Source organism: Sapajus apella, unplaced genomic scaffold, assembly GCF_009761245.1.
Source record: "Sapajus apella isolate SASKATOON/1434 unplaced genomic scaffold, GSC_monkey_1.0 scaffold59, whole genome shotgun sequence".
NCBI lineage: Eukaryota > Metazoa > Chordata > Mammalia > Primates > Cebidae > Sapajus > Sapajus apella.
Window position 1 is genome coordinate 6,540,190 of NW_022436999.1, and position 13,723 is coordinate 6,553,912.

General features: G+C 39.8%; 1 protein-coding gene across 17 annotated transcripts in view; it reads right to left on the reverse strand.

Moving 5' to 3' along the window:
- The window catches only part of GPHN (gephyrin), a 636,323-nt gene extending 622,600 nt beyond the window's left edge, over positions 1-13,723 (reverse strand). For 9 of the 17 annotated variants that reach the window (XM_032246069.1, XM_032246066.1, XM_032246060.1 and 6 more), the window contains exon 1: positions 12,443-12,542. In XM_032246069.1, coding sequence (XP_032101960.1) covers positions 12,443-12,506 — 64 coding nt within the window. In that variant the 5' untranslated portion in view covers positions 12,507-12,542. Of the gene's footprint in view, positions 1-12,442 lie in introns of all 17 variants that reach the window. The other 8 variants (XM_032246067.1, XM_032246063.1, XM_032246065.1 and 5 more) reach the window with 4 other exon arrangements.

Below are 13,723 nucleotides of genomic sequence, written 5' to 3' on the forward strand. Positions count from 1 at the left end.
GGTGGTGCATGCCTATAATCCCAGTTATTCGGGAGAGTGAGGCAAGAGAATCTCTCAAACCCAGGAAGCGGAGGTTGCAGTGAGCCAAGATTGCACCATCGCACTCCAGTCTGGGCAACAAGAGCAAAACTCTGTCTCAAAAAGAAAAAAAAAAAAAAAGAGTCAAAAAAATAGGAATTTTATACGAAATATCTTTTTTTAAGCGTTAGAAACAAATACTTTTTCTAAAATACAGTAGGGACTCATGAAACATGCGTAGTAGTGAATTATGGCCAGTGGGCCATCAATTTGCAAATTCTGATGTATGATCCACATACACATATTCAAATATATCAAATATATGACTATACAAAAGAATAAACAAAAAGATTTTTTAAGTGCTTAACACTAGAGAGAAACTGCAGAAGTAATGAGGCTTAATTTCACATTTTACCTTTCTGTATTGTTACATAATAACACACAAATATACTTTAATAAATTTAACTAATTAAAAGCATGACATAAAAATTTAGGAGCTTTCTCACTAGCAAATTTTTTTAAATTTTCTTTTATATTTTATGATGACATACAATAATTGTACATATTTATGAGGCACATAGTAATGTTTCAATACATATAATGTATAGTGATCAGAGCAGAATAATTATATCTATTATCTCAAACATTTATCATTTCTTGGTGTTGGGAACATTCAATATACTGCTTCTGGCTATTTGAAACTATATATTACTGTTAACTATAGTCACCCTGCAGTGCTACAGAAGACTAGAATTTATTTATCCAGTCCAGCTGTAATTCTGTATCCTTCAACAAATCTCCTCCCATATCCCCTTCCCCTGACTCTTCCCAGCCTCTAATATCCTCTGTTCTACTTTACTTCTGTGAAACCAACTTTTTTTTTAGCTTCCACATAAGAGCACATGCAGTGTTTAACTTTCCATTCCTGGCTTATTTCACTTAATATGATGTCCTCCAGGTCCATCCAGGTTGTCATGAATAACAGGATTTCATTCTTTATGGCTGAATAGTATTCCATTATGTATATACAACACATTTTCTCTGTCCATTCATCTTCTGTTGGACACCTAGATTGAGTCTATATCTTGGCTATCATGAATAGTGCTGGTATAATAAATATGGTACAGATGGCTCTTCCATATACTGATTTCCTTTTCTTTGGGTAAATGCCCAGTGGTGAAATTGCTGGATCATATGGTAGTTCTATTTGCAGTCCTTTAAAGAACCTCGGCCGGGCGCGGTGGCTCAAGCCTGTAATCCCAGCACTTTGGGAGGCTGAGGCGGGTGGATCACGAGGTCAAGAGATCGAGACCATCCTGGTCAACACGGTGAAACCCCGTCTCTACTAAAAATACAAAACATTAGCTGGGCATGGTGGTGCGTGCCTGTAATCCCAGCTACTCAGGAGGCTGAGGCAGGAGAATTGCCTGAACCCAGGAGGCGTAGGTTGCGGTGAGCCGAGATCGCGCCATTGCACTCTAGCCTGGGTAACAAGAGTGAAACTCCATCTCAAAAAAAAAAAAAAAAAAAAAAAGAACCTCAACATCGTTCTCCATAGTGGCTGTTCTTGTTTACATTCCTTTCAACAGTATATAAGTAAGAGGTCCCTTTTCTCTACATCCTTGGCAGCATTTGCTCTTCTTTGCCATTTTGATAATAGTGAACCTAATTGGGGTGAGATAATATCTTACTGTGGTTTCGATTCTCATTTTTCTGATGATTAGTGATGCTGAATGTTGTTTGATATATTTTTGGCCATTTGTGTATCTTTTGAGAAATGTCCCATTTTTTTAATCAGATTGAGTTTTCTGCAGTTTTGTTTGTTTGTTGTTGAGATATTTGGGTGCCTTGTATATCCTAGGTATTAACCCCCTGTTAGATGAACAGTTTACAAATATTTTCTCCCATTCTATAGGCTGCCTTTCATTCTGTTGATTAGTTCCTTTGCTGTGCATAAGCTTTTTAGTTTGCTATAATCTACTTGTTTATTTTTGTTTTCGTTACCTGTACTTTTGAGGTCCTATTTATAAAATCTTTTCCCAGACCAATGTCCTGAAACATTTCCCTATGTTTTCTTCTAGCAGTTCTATAGTTTCCTGTCTTACATGTAGGTCTTTGATTCATTTTGAGTTAATTTTTGTACAGAATAAGAGGTGGGGCTCTAGTTTCATTCTTCTGCATATGGTTATCCTTTTTCCCAGAAACATTTCTTGAAGATACTGTCCTTTCCTCAGCAAGTGTTCCTGGCAACTTTGTCAAAACTCAGTTGGCTGTAGATATGAAGATTAATTTCTGAGTTCTCTATTCTGTTCCTTTGGTCTATGTGTCTGTTTTTACACCAGTATCATGCTGTTCTGGTTACTATCACTTTGTAGCATATTTAAAGTCTGATAGTATAATGTCTCCAGCTTTGTTCTTTTTGTTCAGGATTGCTTTGGCTATTCCAGGTCTTTTATGGTTCCATACAAATTTTAACTTTTTTTTTCTATTTCTGTGAAGAATGTCATTGGTATGGAATGTCACTGATAGTACTGCACTGAATCTGTAGATTGCTTTGGGTAGTACCTACTTGCAGTTTAATTCAAACTTAACTTCTACAATGTGGATATTAATTTTATGAAAACATAATTTTTAAAGTTTGCACTATAATCAAAATGTCCTGTACTGACTCTTAGGTGAAAGTAAAGAAGGGAGCACCACTGTGCAAACGTCTCTTCATCTTTTTACATCTGAAAGTAGTGTTTTGTTTTCTGAGACAGAATCTCGCTCTGTCGTCCAGACTGGCGTGCAATGGCACAATCTTGGCTCACTATAACCTCTACCTCCTGGGCTCAAGCGATTCTCCTGCCTCAGCCTCCTGAGTAGCTGGGATTACAGGCGCGCATCACCGCGCCCAGCCAATTTTTGTATTTTGAGTAGAGGCAGGGTTTCACCATGTTGCCCAGGCTGGTCTCAAACTCCTGACCTCAGGTGATCCACCCACCTCGGCCTCCCAAAGTGCTGAGATTACAGGCATCAGCCACCGCACCCAACCAAAAGTAGTATTTTTACTCTATTCAGTTTCATATGTACAAGATATCCAACAGTTCTTACCCATGAATTAGACTTTAAAGATTATTAATTTCAAATGCACTTCAATGTGTTTTTTAAAAGAACAATAAATAAAGGAAACATGTCATTTTCACTTAGCATTCAGACTGCACTTAATCTCTTTCACTCATAAGTTTCTGCATTTTTATTAACATTTGCAGCATCAGGCAGGCACATTTAGCCATGATCCTAAAATCACAAAGTACTATACAAAGAAATAAGCTATTTATTATAGTAATACCTACTCATTTTCTGATACGCTGAACACAAAGTGAAAATACTTGCTTTTAGGCCCTCACTTCAAGTCTAACTGGATGTAATATCATGAATAATTCTTACCAAGTTTATGTGGTTCCCAAGGATATAGATTAGAAACCAGAAGAGGAAGGGCAATTGGGTAAAACCTGAAAAGCAAAAACGTTATGGAAATATACTATCACTTCACAGTAACAGATATTCAGAATAGAATGCAGAAATATAATTGCTGGCCAGGCATGGTGGCTCACTCCTGTAATCCCAGCACTTTGGGAGGCAGAGGCAGGTGGATCACTTGAGGTCAGGAGTTCAAGGTCAGCCTGGCCAACGTGGTAAAACCTCATCTCTACTAAAAATACAAAAATGAGCCAGGCATGGTGGCACACGCCTGTGGTCCCAGCTACTCAGGAGGCTGAGGCAGGAGAATCGGTTGAACCTGGGAGGTGGAGGTTGCAGTGAGACAAGATCACGCCACTGCATTCCAGCCTGCGTGAGAGTAAATGAGACTCCATCTCAGAAAACAAACAAACAAACAAACAAAAAACTATAATTGCAAAGCACAGTCATATCTGTGCCTGAATTCTGCCATTACCACTGCCACTGATGTAGTCTTTAGAAAGTTACTTAACCTCTCTACTCCTCAGTCAATATAAGAGGAGTAAGATGGTGCTTAATAAAAATTGTAAAGATTAAATAACATATTCAAAGTGCTTAGCATAAATAAAACATATAACTGCCTAATAAACTTGAGCTAAAATTATTTAAACCTTTAAACAACAAAAAAAATTATGTTTAATATCTTCTATCTTAGAAAGCAGGAAATATGTTGTAGTTTAAAAATTTATATCAAATGGCAGGGCACAGTAGCTCATGCCTGTAGTCCTAGCACTTTGGGAGGCCAAGGCAGGCAGAACATTTGAGGTCAGGAGTTCAAAACCAGCCTGGCCAACATAGTGAAACCCTGTCTCAAGTACACACACACACACACACACACACACACACACACACACACAAACACACAGAACTAGGCATGGTGGCGGGCGCCTGTAATCCCAGCTACTCAGGAGACTGAGGCAGGAGAATTGCTTGAACCTGGGAGGTGGACGTTGCAGCAAGCTGAGATTGCACCACTGTACCCCAGCCTGGGCAACAGAGTGAGACTCCATCTCAAAAAAAAATAATAATAATTTATATTAAAAAAAATTGCTTGACATAAAAACAGTTTTGGTGCTTGTACTTGTTATCTACTTAAAAAATAAAATATAAAAGCACTTTATTCCTTGAAATCGTCAATATCCAACTTGACTGAATAATGTTTTCATGGTAGTGCTAGAATATATGCTCCAAAACAAGAAAGATTGAACTGTCTTAATCACTATTGTAACCCTCACTTAGTATAGAGCCTTGGTACGTAGTAGGTGTTGAATATTTAATATATTTCATTTCTCACATTAACCCAACAATGTAAACATACTTACCCCCATTTAAAGGTAAGGAAACTGTAGTAAAATGTTATTATCTTGAAAGTGGGAGAAGAGGTATAACTTTTGACTCCTATCAGTGTTTTGATCGGCATAGTCAACCTTCACACATAAGAGTATTTTTAGAATTTTTTTACCTATAATTTCAAATTTTTAGTTTTTAAGATATCAAATTTCATTAATCATACAAATGATACAAAACTAAAGCAATATACAAAATTTAATACTATAAAACATCTCAAAAACACACATCATTATAAATATCATCCTGTTACCAGAAAAATATACCTTTTAAAAACTATTCAACACCACTTCATCTAACCTGAAATGTCACTTTAGTAATAATAGCCAAGTTCTGGTTTACTTAAGTGTTTCCTAAGGTACTATATAAATTTCATACCACCCAATTTTTTTATTAAACACCTTCTATTCAATTACTTCATTAACAGATGCTATGACAGAAAGGCACAAAAGAAGTAAAGAACACAACCGTATGTCTCAAGAACTTTAAAATCTACTTTGAATAAGACATATATACATGAAACAGCAGCAAATTGCTCCAAAGCAACATACAAAGAGGAAGGAACCAAAAACGACTGAGTATCTCAAATGAAAATGCTAGGCATTTCCACATGCATTACATCTGTTAGTTCTGTAAACTCTGTAAGTAGATGTTGCCATTTTCATTTTGGAGAAGAAAACTGAAATTCAGAGAGGTTAAATGACTTCCCAAAATAAAGGGCAAATGAGGGTCTGAAATCCAAGTCTAACTGACTCCAAAGTTCTTTCCTTTTTAAGCTACACCATGCAGCCTCCCATATGCAGATGATTATAGGGTATAGACAACATTTATAAACATTGTAAGGAAAACAAAGAAAGGCATCATTGAAGAGAATTCCCAGGAAAGATTTTATTGACAAAGTGAGTCCTGAGCTGTCTGAAACCTAAGTATAAGACTGCTAATAATAAAAAGATTAATGTCACAAAAATTTCTGAATAAAAAACTAAACATTTTCCTTCTTTGATCATTCTTCTATTTCTTATTCTCTTGCATTTTTATGTATAACCAACCCCCTCTATAACCATTCCCATTATAAAGATAGAAAAAAGTTAACTAGGTCTAATATCCTATATTTCTCTTTCCTGCTGGTCAGACTGCTAAAAGATAGAAATATATATTGCCATGAGAGCCTTGAAGTGATCTCAAAGAGTGATTTCTTCATTTTAGTGGTAAGAAAACCTGAGAAAGTTATATAATATACTTAAGGTTATAAAACTTTACTAACCAGAATAGTATAAGAACATTGTTTTTTCAGTGTTCTTTCTATGATCCAGTGCTCCTTAATTTTTCTGCCAAACTGCCAGTAACAGAAGAATGATGAGATCTGGAGCTCACTTGAAATATATGGGTTCACTTGAAATTTCTTTGAAGTTTCTGATTTCATCTTAAAACCTCACATGAATTCTAAACTTTTTCCCAATTTACTCATGCTTATCTTAATATTAAAGTTATTTAAATTAATACCATCTAGTAAAATTGGTGCTTAAAAAATTTTGTTTGTTCCCACAGCTTAGATTCTAAACCTTATGGTATCCATTGACACAATATCATGTACTCCAGTTTAAGAAGCATGCCCCAAATTATGGTGACAACTCTTTCACCATATACTTGCTCCTTTATTTTTCCTTGCTCCTTTATTTTTCAAATTTAGAATTCTTTTTAAAGCATGGTAAATTTAATCATACTCTTTATAAATGTATAAATACTGACAAAGCTACTGTTAAAGTTGCTGGGACTGTTCAAACACGAAATTTTCAAGCTCTACTTAGTTAAAATTAATTGATTACATACAATTTAGTTTATAAATTCACTAAAGAACCTGGACAAAACTTCTACTTGGCAATACTTCACTAGACATTTCCTTCTTGAGAGGTCACTCAAAAGTATTTTTTAATGAAAGTAAGATAATATGCCATTCATAGTGACTACAGTCCCAATTACTTCTAAGCAGGTTAAACAATCTTTTCTTCTTCCTTGGTATTTATCTTCTCAACCCCAGAAGGAAGAAATTCTTTGCGGTTTCACTACTTTCTTTTTCAGGATCTTTTTTTTTTTTTTTTTTTTTTTAACATTTCAAATTCCAAATACACTTCATTGTTCTTCAAACCTGTTTACAAAATAGAGTAATAAATTTTATCTATTTCACTGACTGTTTTTAAAAACATCGTGTTCAACTTAGCCAGGAATCTATCACCAGTAAGAGTAAAAACAGACTCTTATTCATCACTTTCTCCCTAAAAACATACTGTTGATTTTCTACTATATGCCTGTTTGAAGTCAAATAGTCATATGTGTTGGTAATATATTTAAAACTCTTACTGTATAGCAACTAATATCACTAATATGGCGATGACAGTATTAAGTATATTCACTTTGAAGTCAGTCATGTGTTTTTAATATAGTTAAAATTCTTACTGTGTAGCAACTAACACTTTTTCAAGTCTTTGACCAATGATGATAGTACTAAGTATATTCATTAGAAATTAATTTAACATTTTCCTACTTTTACATAACATTTAATTCTCTAATACATTGCTTCCAACAAAAAATTCACAAAAGAACAATCTAGTTCAACAAATAGGCTTCCTTTCAACAGTTATATAGATCAATATTAAAAACACATATTGAAAATAACAGGTAAGTTTGCCAGAACCCACAATTCCACTTAGCAGGATGTAATATAATTTGCATACTTAATGATATCTATTCTCAAAACAGATATAATATGTATATATCCTTATCAATAAACGGGCTTTTCAGAAAGCAATATTCACACATAATATACAAGAATAGGTTTTAAGAATGTAAAAAAGTAAATGCTTAAACAAATGCTATTGTAAGAATGGCATCTGCTTGGCTTAGAACTTGTTTTTCTAATACTTTGAATGACTTCATTTATGAATAACTGAAATACTCCCTACGTGTTACTGTAATATTTTTGGTGTTCTAATTTACAATTAGTCTTTTACCTAATCTGTAGTACTTAGCCTTTTATTTGTTCTAGTATCTCTTACTGATTTCAAATCAACAGGTTAGTGCAATTAAAATATATATAACTACGGCAAAAATATGATTTTTAAAAATGCCCTTTCCCAAAAATCTGTATCTTTTTCTCACTCGTGCCACTATTCATGACAATTTAGGTAATGGATTATAATCTTTAGCTAAGTAACTTGGTATCAAACACTAGCTGTAGCTAACTAATATGATATTAAGTAGCCGATGGAATAGATTCTACATTACATGCATACATGTAGTCATTATTTTCCGTAATGTTTCTGCAGAGCTTTCACACTGGTAAAACTAGTATGCTGCTTTGATAAACAGCTTCTTTCAAAATAGAAAAAACTATGTGAAGAGTGACACATTTAAGATACTGACTTTAAGTATAGGCTGGGCACGGTCACTTACTCCTGTAATCCCAGCACTTCGGAAAGCCTAGGTGGGTGGATCATGGGTTCAGGAGTTCAAGACCAGCCTGGCCAATATAGTAAAACCCTGTCTCTACTAAAAAAACACAAAAAACTGGGTGTGGTGCTGTGTGCCTGTGGTCCCAGCTACCTGGGAGGCTGAGGCAGGAGACTCACTTGAACCTGGGAGGTGGAGGTTGCAGTGAGCCAAGATTGCCCCACTGCACTCCAGCCTGGGCAACAGAGTGAGGCTCCATCCCCCAAAAGAAAAAAATTAATTCTACATCTCCCCCACATCTTGTTTTTAATTTTAAAGTAGCAGATATTGTTTATTTGCTTCATGTTACTCATTAAGCACATTACCTTTAGTCTCTGCTATAAATAGCAACAGAAGTACAAAACATTAGGCACACAAATATTTCAAAGTAGGCCTTAGGTCACCAAACACCATGTAACTTTCATTTCTGTCAAGACAACATAGGACAGTTTCAAACAAAGATATTATTCTTAGAGATGGAAAATAATATTCAACATAAAATGTTTCCATATACAGCCTATTTTACATACATACATGTTCTCATTTTCCTTTTTAAAAAATTAGTTTAAGTAGAATATTCATGTTACATTAATTATCCTAATCTCATTTTCAAACGCTTAATAATTTAAAATAATGAGGCCTGGTGAGGTGGCTCACTCGTGTAATCCCAGCAGTTTGGGAGGCCAAGGTGGGTGGATCACCAGGTCAGGAGATAGAGACCATCCTGGCCAGCATGGTGAAACCCCGTCTCTACTAAAACCACAAAAGAATTAGCTGGGCATGGTTGTGCACGCCTGTAGCCCCAGCTGCTTGGGAGGCTGAGGCGGCAGAATTTCTTGAACCCAGAAGGCAGAGATTGCAGCGAGCCGAGATTGAGACACTGCACTACAGCCTTGTAGAGAGACTCCCTCTCAAAAAAAAAAAAAAAAAAAAAATCAAAATAATGAAGCAAAAAAAAATGTTTCTGCTAAATATTTCCCTTTCTACCACTATTCTTTCATAAACCTAATACAGTTAATTCATTTGATAGGAAGTCTCAACAGGCTGTGGCAAATTTGGCAAATTCATAACTGAAATGAAGATAACAAAATCATCTAAAGGAGGAAAAGTTTCAAAGTACAAGTGTTTTTCAACAGGTAATAAAAAATGTCACAAAGAAGTCAATTAAATCTTTAGAAATAATATGATTTCACAAAATACTAAGTACATATTGTAAAAATGTGTGTGTGGGTAGATCACACTTTCCGCTATCTTTGTAAAATAGATGTAGATAAAATACTTCAAAGTAGTATTATGATGCAAGGAGATTTTTTAAAAGAGGCCCTCCACCTTTTAAGAGAGGCACAAGTTATAATTCACCAAAACTACAATTCAACACAACTTTCTTTAGTATGAAATCACAGTACTTGAGTTCAGTAAAGAATAATTCTACATGGTAAAACCACAACACTTGAAGTTCTAGAATACACAAAATTGTATAATACAACTTCATTTTTGTAAGTTATTTCCCCCAAATCATATGGTGTATCAGGCAAGACCACAGAAACTAAGCTGTTGATAATGAAACCCATTAGTTACAGACAGAGAAAAATCAATGTTATTTCCTCTCCATCATAGTAGACAATATCTGTATCAATAAATTTTCAAGAAAAAGCCTGAGTTATTTCTGACTTCAAATATTCATGTTATCATCAAAACCTATTTTCCGCTATTATCACTTTTTCCAAATCTGCAGCTGCCTTTTCATTCCTTCAGCTACAACCTTGTTCCTGGCCCTAGACTTTTCCCCCTAGACAACTATACCTCATTCTCATAAGATAGCTTCCCCTGATTGCCTTTAATTCCACTGTCAATGTTAATTATTATCTTCTCTCTGACATTTTACCTATGCCACCTACCTACTCCACCTGAGCTTTTCAAAGCCTTTACATTGCATTTTTATTCTGCTCAGGAGCCTCATATCAAATACATATTTATGTATAAGGTGGATGCTGGCTTTCAACTCCCCTTAAAATTGCTAGTTTCTTCTTGACTCTAATAATGTACTGAATTCTACCTTCGGGTAGTCATATTCGCCCCTAATCCATCTAAATATGGAATTTCTTTTGCAGTTAGCCCCAAATTCATAGGTAACATATTTAGAAAATTTTTGTACAATAATTACATACAATGGTTCTTCACTTGTTTGCATATCAATGTTATCCACATTAGACCATAAGGATACCAGATAGGGCTGCATCTTTCAAAGCAGTCTGTACAACACCTATCTGCTATGCCACTTCACAAAGATGATTCATTAAATGAAACTAATATTTAATGTGAAAGCTTAAGTAAAAAATGTTCATTTAAAAAATATTTCTACGGTTTAACTTTTAAACAGCTATGGCCTATATTTCTACAGACAGCTGACATATTTTGGTTTCTCACTACTCTATTAATTGTCAAAAAAAAAAAAAAAGGCTAGAACTTAAAGCGCAAGTTGATAAAGGATATACTCTTTCACATCCCGCCATCAGATTACTCGAAAATTGGCAATATCAGCTCCAGAAATTCTAAACTACAACTGAATCTTCACATAATCAAACAGTTTCAGGACCAAAAGAAGAGAACAGCGCATCTTCGGATTTGGGGGTTCCCTTTTCTGCAACTGGTTTAGACTAGTTTCTCAATCTCAGGGTCTTTTGATTAGGAAAATTCAATTAATAGCCATCGACATACCGAAAGAATACCAGGGAAAGGCAATCCTTTACTTAAAAAAGAGAAAAAGGGCCACTGGATAGCCCCTTTTCATAAAATTCAGCAGCTAAATTAACCTTTTCACTCAGTATCTACCGGCAGTCTCAGACATTTTTTTCTGCCTAATAATAAAAGCAAGTCTTATTCAATTTAGTCCCTTCTCGAGCACCGTCTCAACCTGTCAGAATTTGACAGTTAAAAAAAAATTAAAAAAAAGAAGGGAAACACTAGGATTCCCGTCCACATTGCTTCTTTTTCCGAAATCACATCGAGTCCTGGATTTCCTTCACTCCAAAGTAAGCCCTCGGATTCCAAATATAGTTCTTTAACCCCCGCCTCGCCACTCAATTACACATAAACCTTGCCAACAACAGAACCACAGCTGAAACCCCTACAAATCGGCTCGCTGTTCATGTTGGAAGTCATGCCCTGCAGCAACTGCCGATTGCCGAAGTGACGGATATTAGCCAAATTCAGCGCAACAGAATCAGACATGCAGAGCACACACTGCTTCCGCGAGGGAGGGAAACGCGACCCAGGAAAGGTGCGCTCCTCAGCAGCCTCGGGACGCTCCAACGGGTGGGGGTTCCCAGAAGGGAGGGGGAGAGAAGCCCGAGTAGGGGAATCCTTCCCTCTCAAGTAAAACGAGCTGGATCCCCGGCCGCAGCCTGCAGCCAGTCTTCGTTAAGAAAACGACGAGGCAGACAGAGGGCCCCTTTGCTCAGAAAGACAGAATGCAGACTCTTTCCGACGTCCGGACGCAAGCTGATCCCCAATCCCCCGAGGGAGGCGAAGGGTGCCCCAAGGGTGGCTGAGGGGATGCCCAGCCCGCGAGGGACAACCCGAGGAGGAGCAGTTTCATCGCATTAACACCTGAGTCGCGTCCGGGCAAGCACAGCTAGTGGTGTGGGGCCGCCCGGGTGGGGGGAAGGGGAGGAAGGAGGTGGAGATGGGATTCCCCCCTCTGCCAAAAGAGCATTAGCGGAGGAGGCGCCCCGGCCAGCCGAGAGCGGCGTGCTTCAGACTGCGGAGCCGGGATCCCGCCGCCTGCACCGAGAGTGCGGAGCCCCGCAGCGCCCTCCGCACCGGCCCCTCGGTCTCCGGGGGCCAGGGACTTCGTCTGAGAAGGCGCTGGGGCCTGACATCCCACGGAGTCGACCTAGGCTCCTGGGGGGCTGGGAGGGGGACCCGCGGGAACACCCACAATCTCAGCGGTTGTAAAATGCACCCCCGCGGTTCCCTTCTTCAGCTTTCCCTCCTCCCGAGGCCGCAGAGAAGGGCCACCACAGGCGAAAAGCCTACGGCAAGTCAGGGACAGCAGCCTCAGCGGTCCCGAACCACCTCCCCCGGTTACCTGTGAGGACTCCGACACGGATTTGATGGTCGTGGTTAGTGAGGATCATTCCCTCGGTCGCCATGTTTCCCAGCGCAGTCACCGCACTGACAGGAGCCGGGAGAAACCGGAGCCCGGAGCGCGCGGGCCGGGAGCGCGCTCGCCGAGGAGAGCGAGAGGAGAGTGGGGAAGGAGGGGGAGGCCGCAGAATGCTTGGTGGCCTGCGTAGGGGAGAGGCCGCGCCGGGAATGCGCGGGTCCGCGGGAGGGGGCGGAGTCAAGACACGCGACCCCCAGTCCAGCGAGAAGGAGGCAAGTTGGGAATGCGGGGCGCGGTGGCCTCACGGGGAGAGCGCGCGGAGGCGGCAGAACCAGGCAGGAGAGAGCCGGGCCGTTCTGCGGAGCGGGAGACCCAAGGCAGCTAGATGGCAGGACTGAGAGGAAAGGAGAGCACACGCTCTGGAGGTTGCGGGGGCGGACTAGGGGACAGGGGCGGAGCTACACCCAGAGGCGTGGAACTCGTGGAGAGTGAGGGGAGGAGTGAGAACTCGGGTGCTGAGTGCTGGGAGCGGGAAGGAGGCGGCCCAGCCTGAGTAGGACCACGGACCGCTCTTGGGCGCGCGAGTAGCGTCGGATTGGCTGAGTGAACGCGGAGCGGGTGCGCGCGAGGCACGGACGTAACCTCGGCCGGGCCCCAGACAAAAGCAATCCCCTGCCGAGTCTGGCGCCTCGTTGGTTATCTGAGCCTTGGGCTGGCTCTCGCCGGCGGGCAGGCCTTCTAAGAGCGGACCTCGGGGGAGCGAGGCTGGCCCAGCACTTCGAGTCTCCTCTTGCAGCCCTCGGGTGCGGCCGGCCGCCCCATTGAAGGCGCTGGGGACCTAGAGGTGGCTTAGAAAGCTGCGTGGGTGGCAGAACGGCGGCTACTATGAGAGCTCGCCGTAGGCGAAGAGGGAGGTATCTTGTCCCGCCAATTCTTAGCCGCTGGCTTCCTCAGTCGACTCTCCTTGAAGGAGGATTTCCACCTCACCTGTGCTTTAGGATTCCATCTCCAGTCATAGCCTACAAGAGGATCCTCACAAGCGAAGCTTAGGAGTCTGAGGCAGGGCAGCTGGAGTGGAGATACCTGGCTTTTCTTCCTCCTGCTGTCCCACGGTTTTGTGGCCTTAAGCTCCCTCGTCACGAGCGCTGCTTTTAGATGAAAAGCATCTATCTCCTTAGCAAACGAGAATACGTTCCACCTGAATCACAGTCCGTTGACGCGGTGATTTTCATTTCAGTATTCGTGGAATGTGAGATTACCATG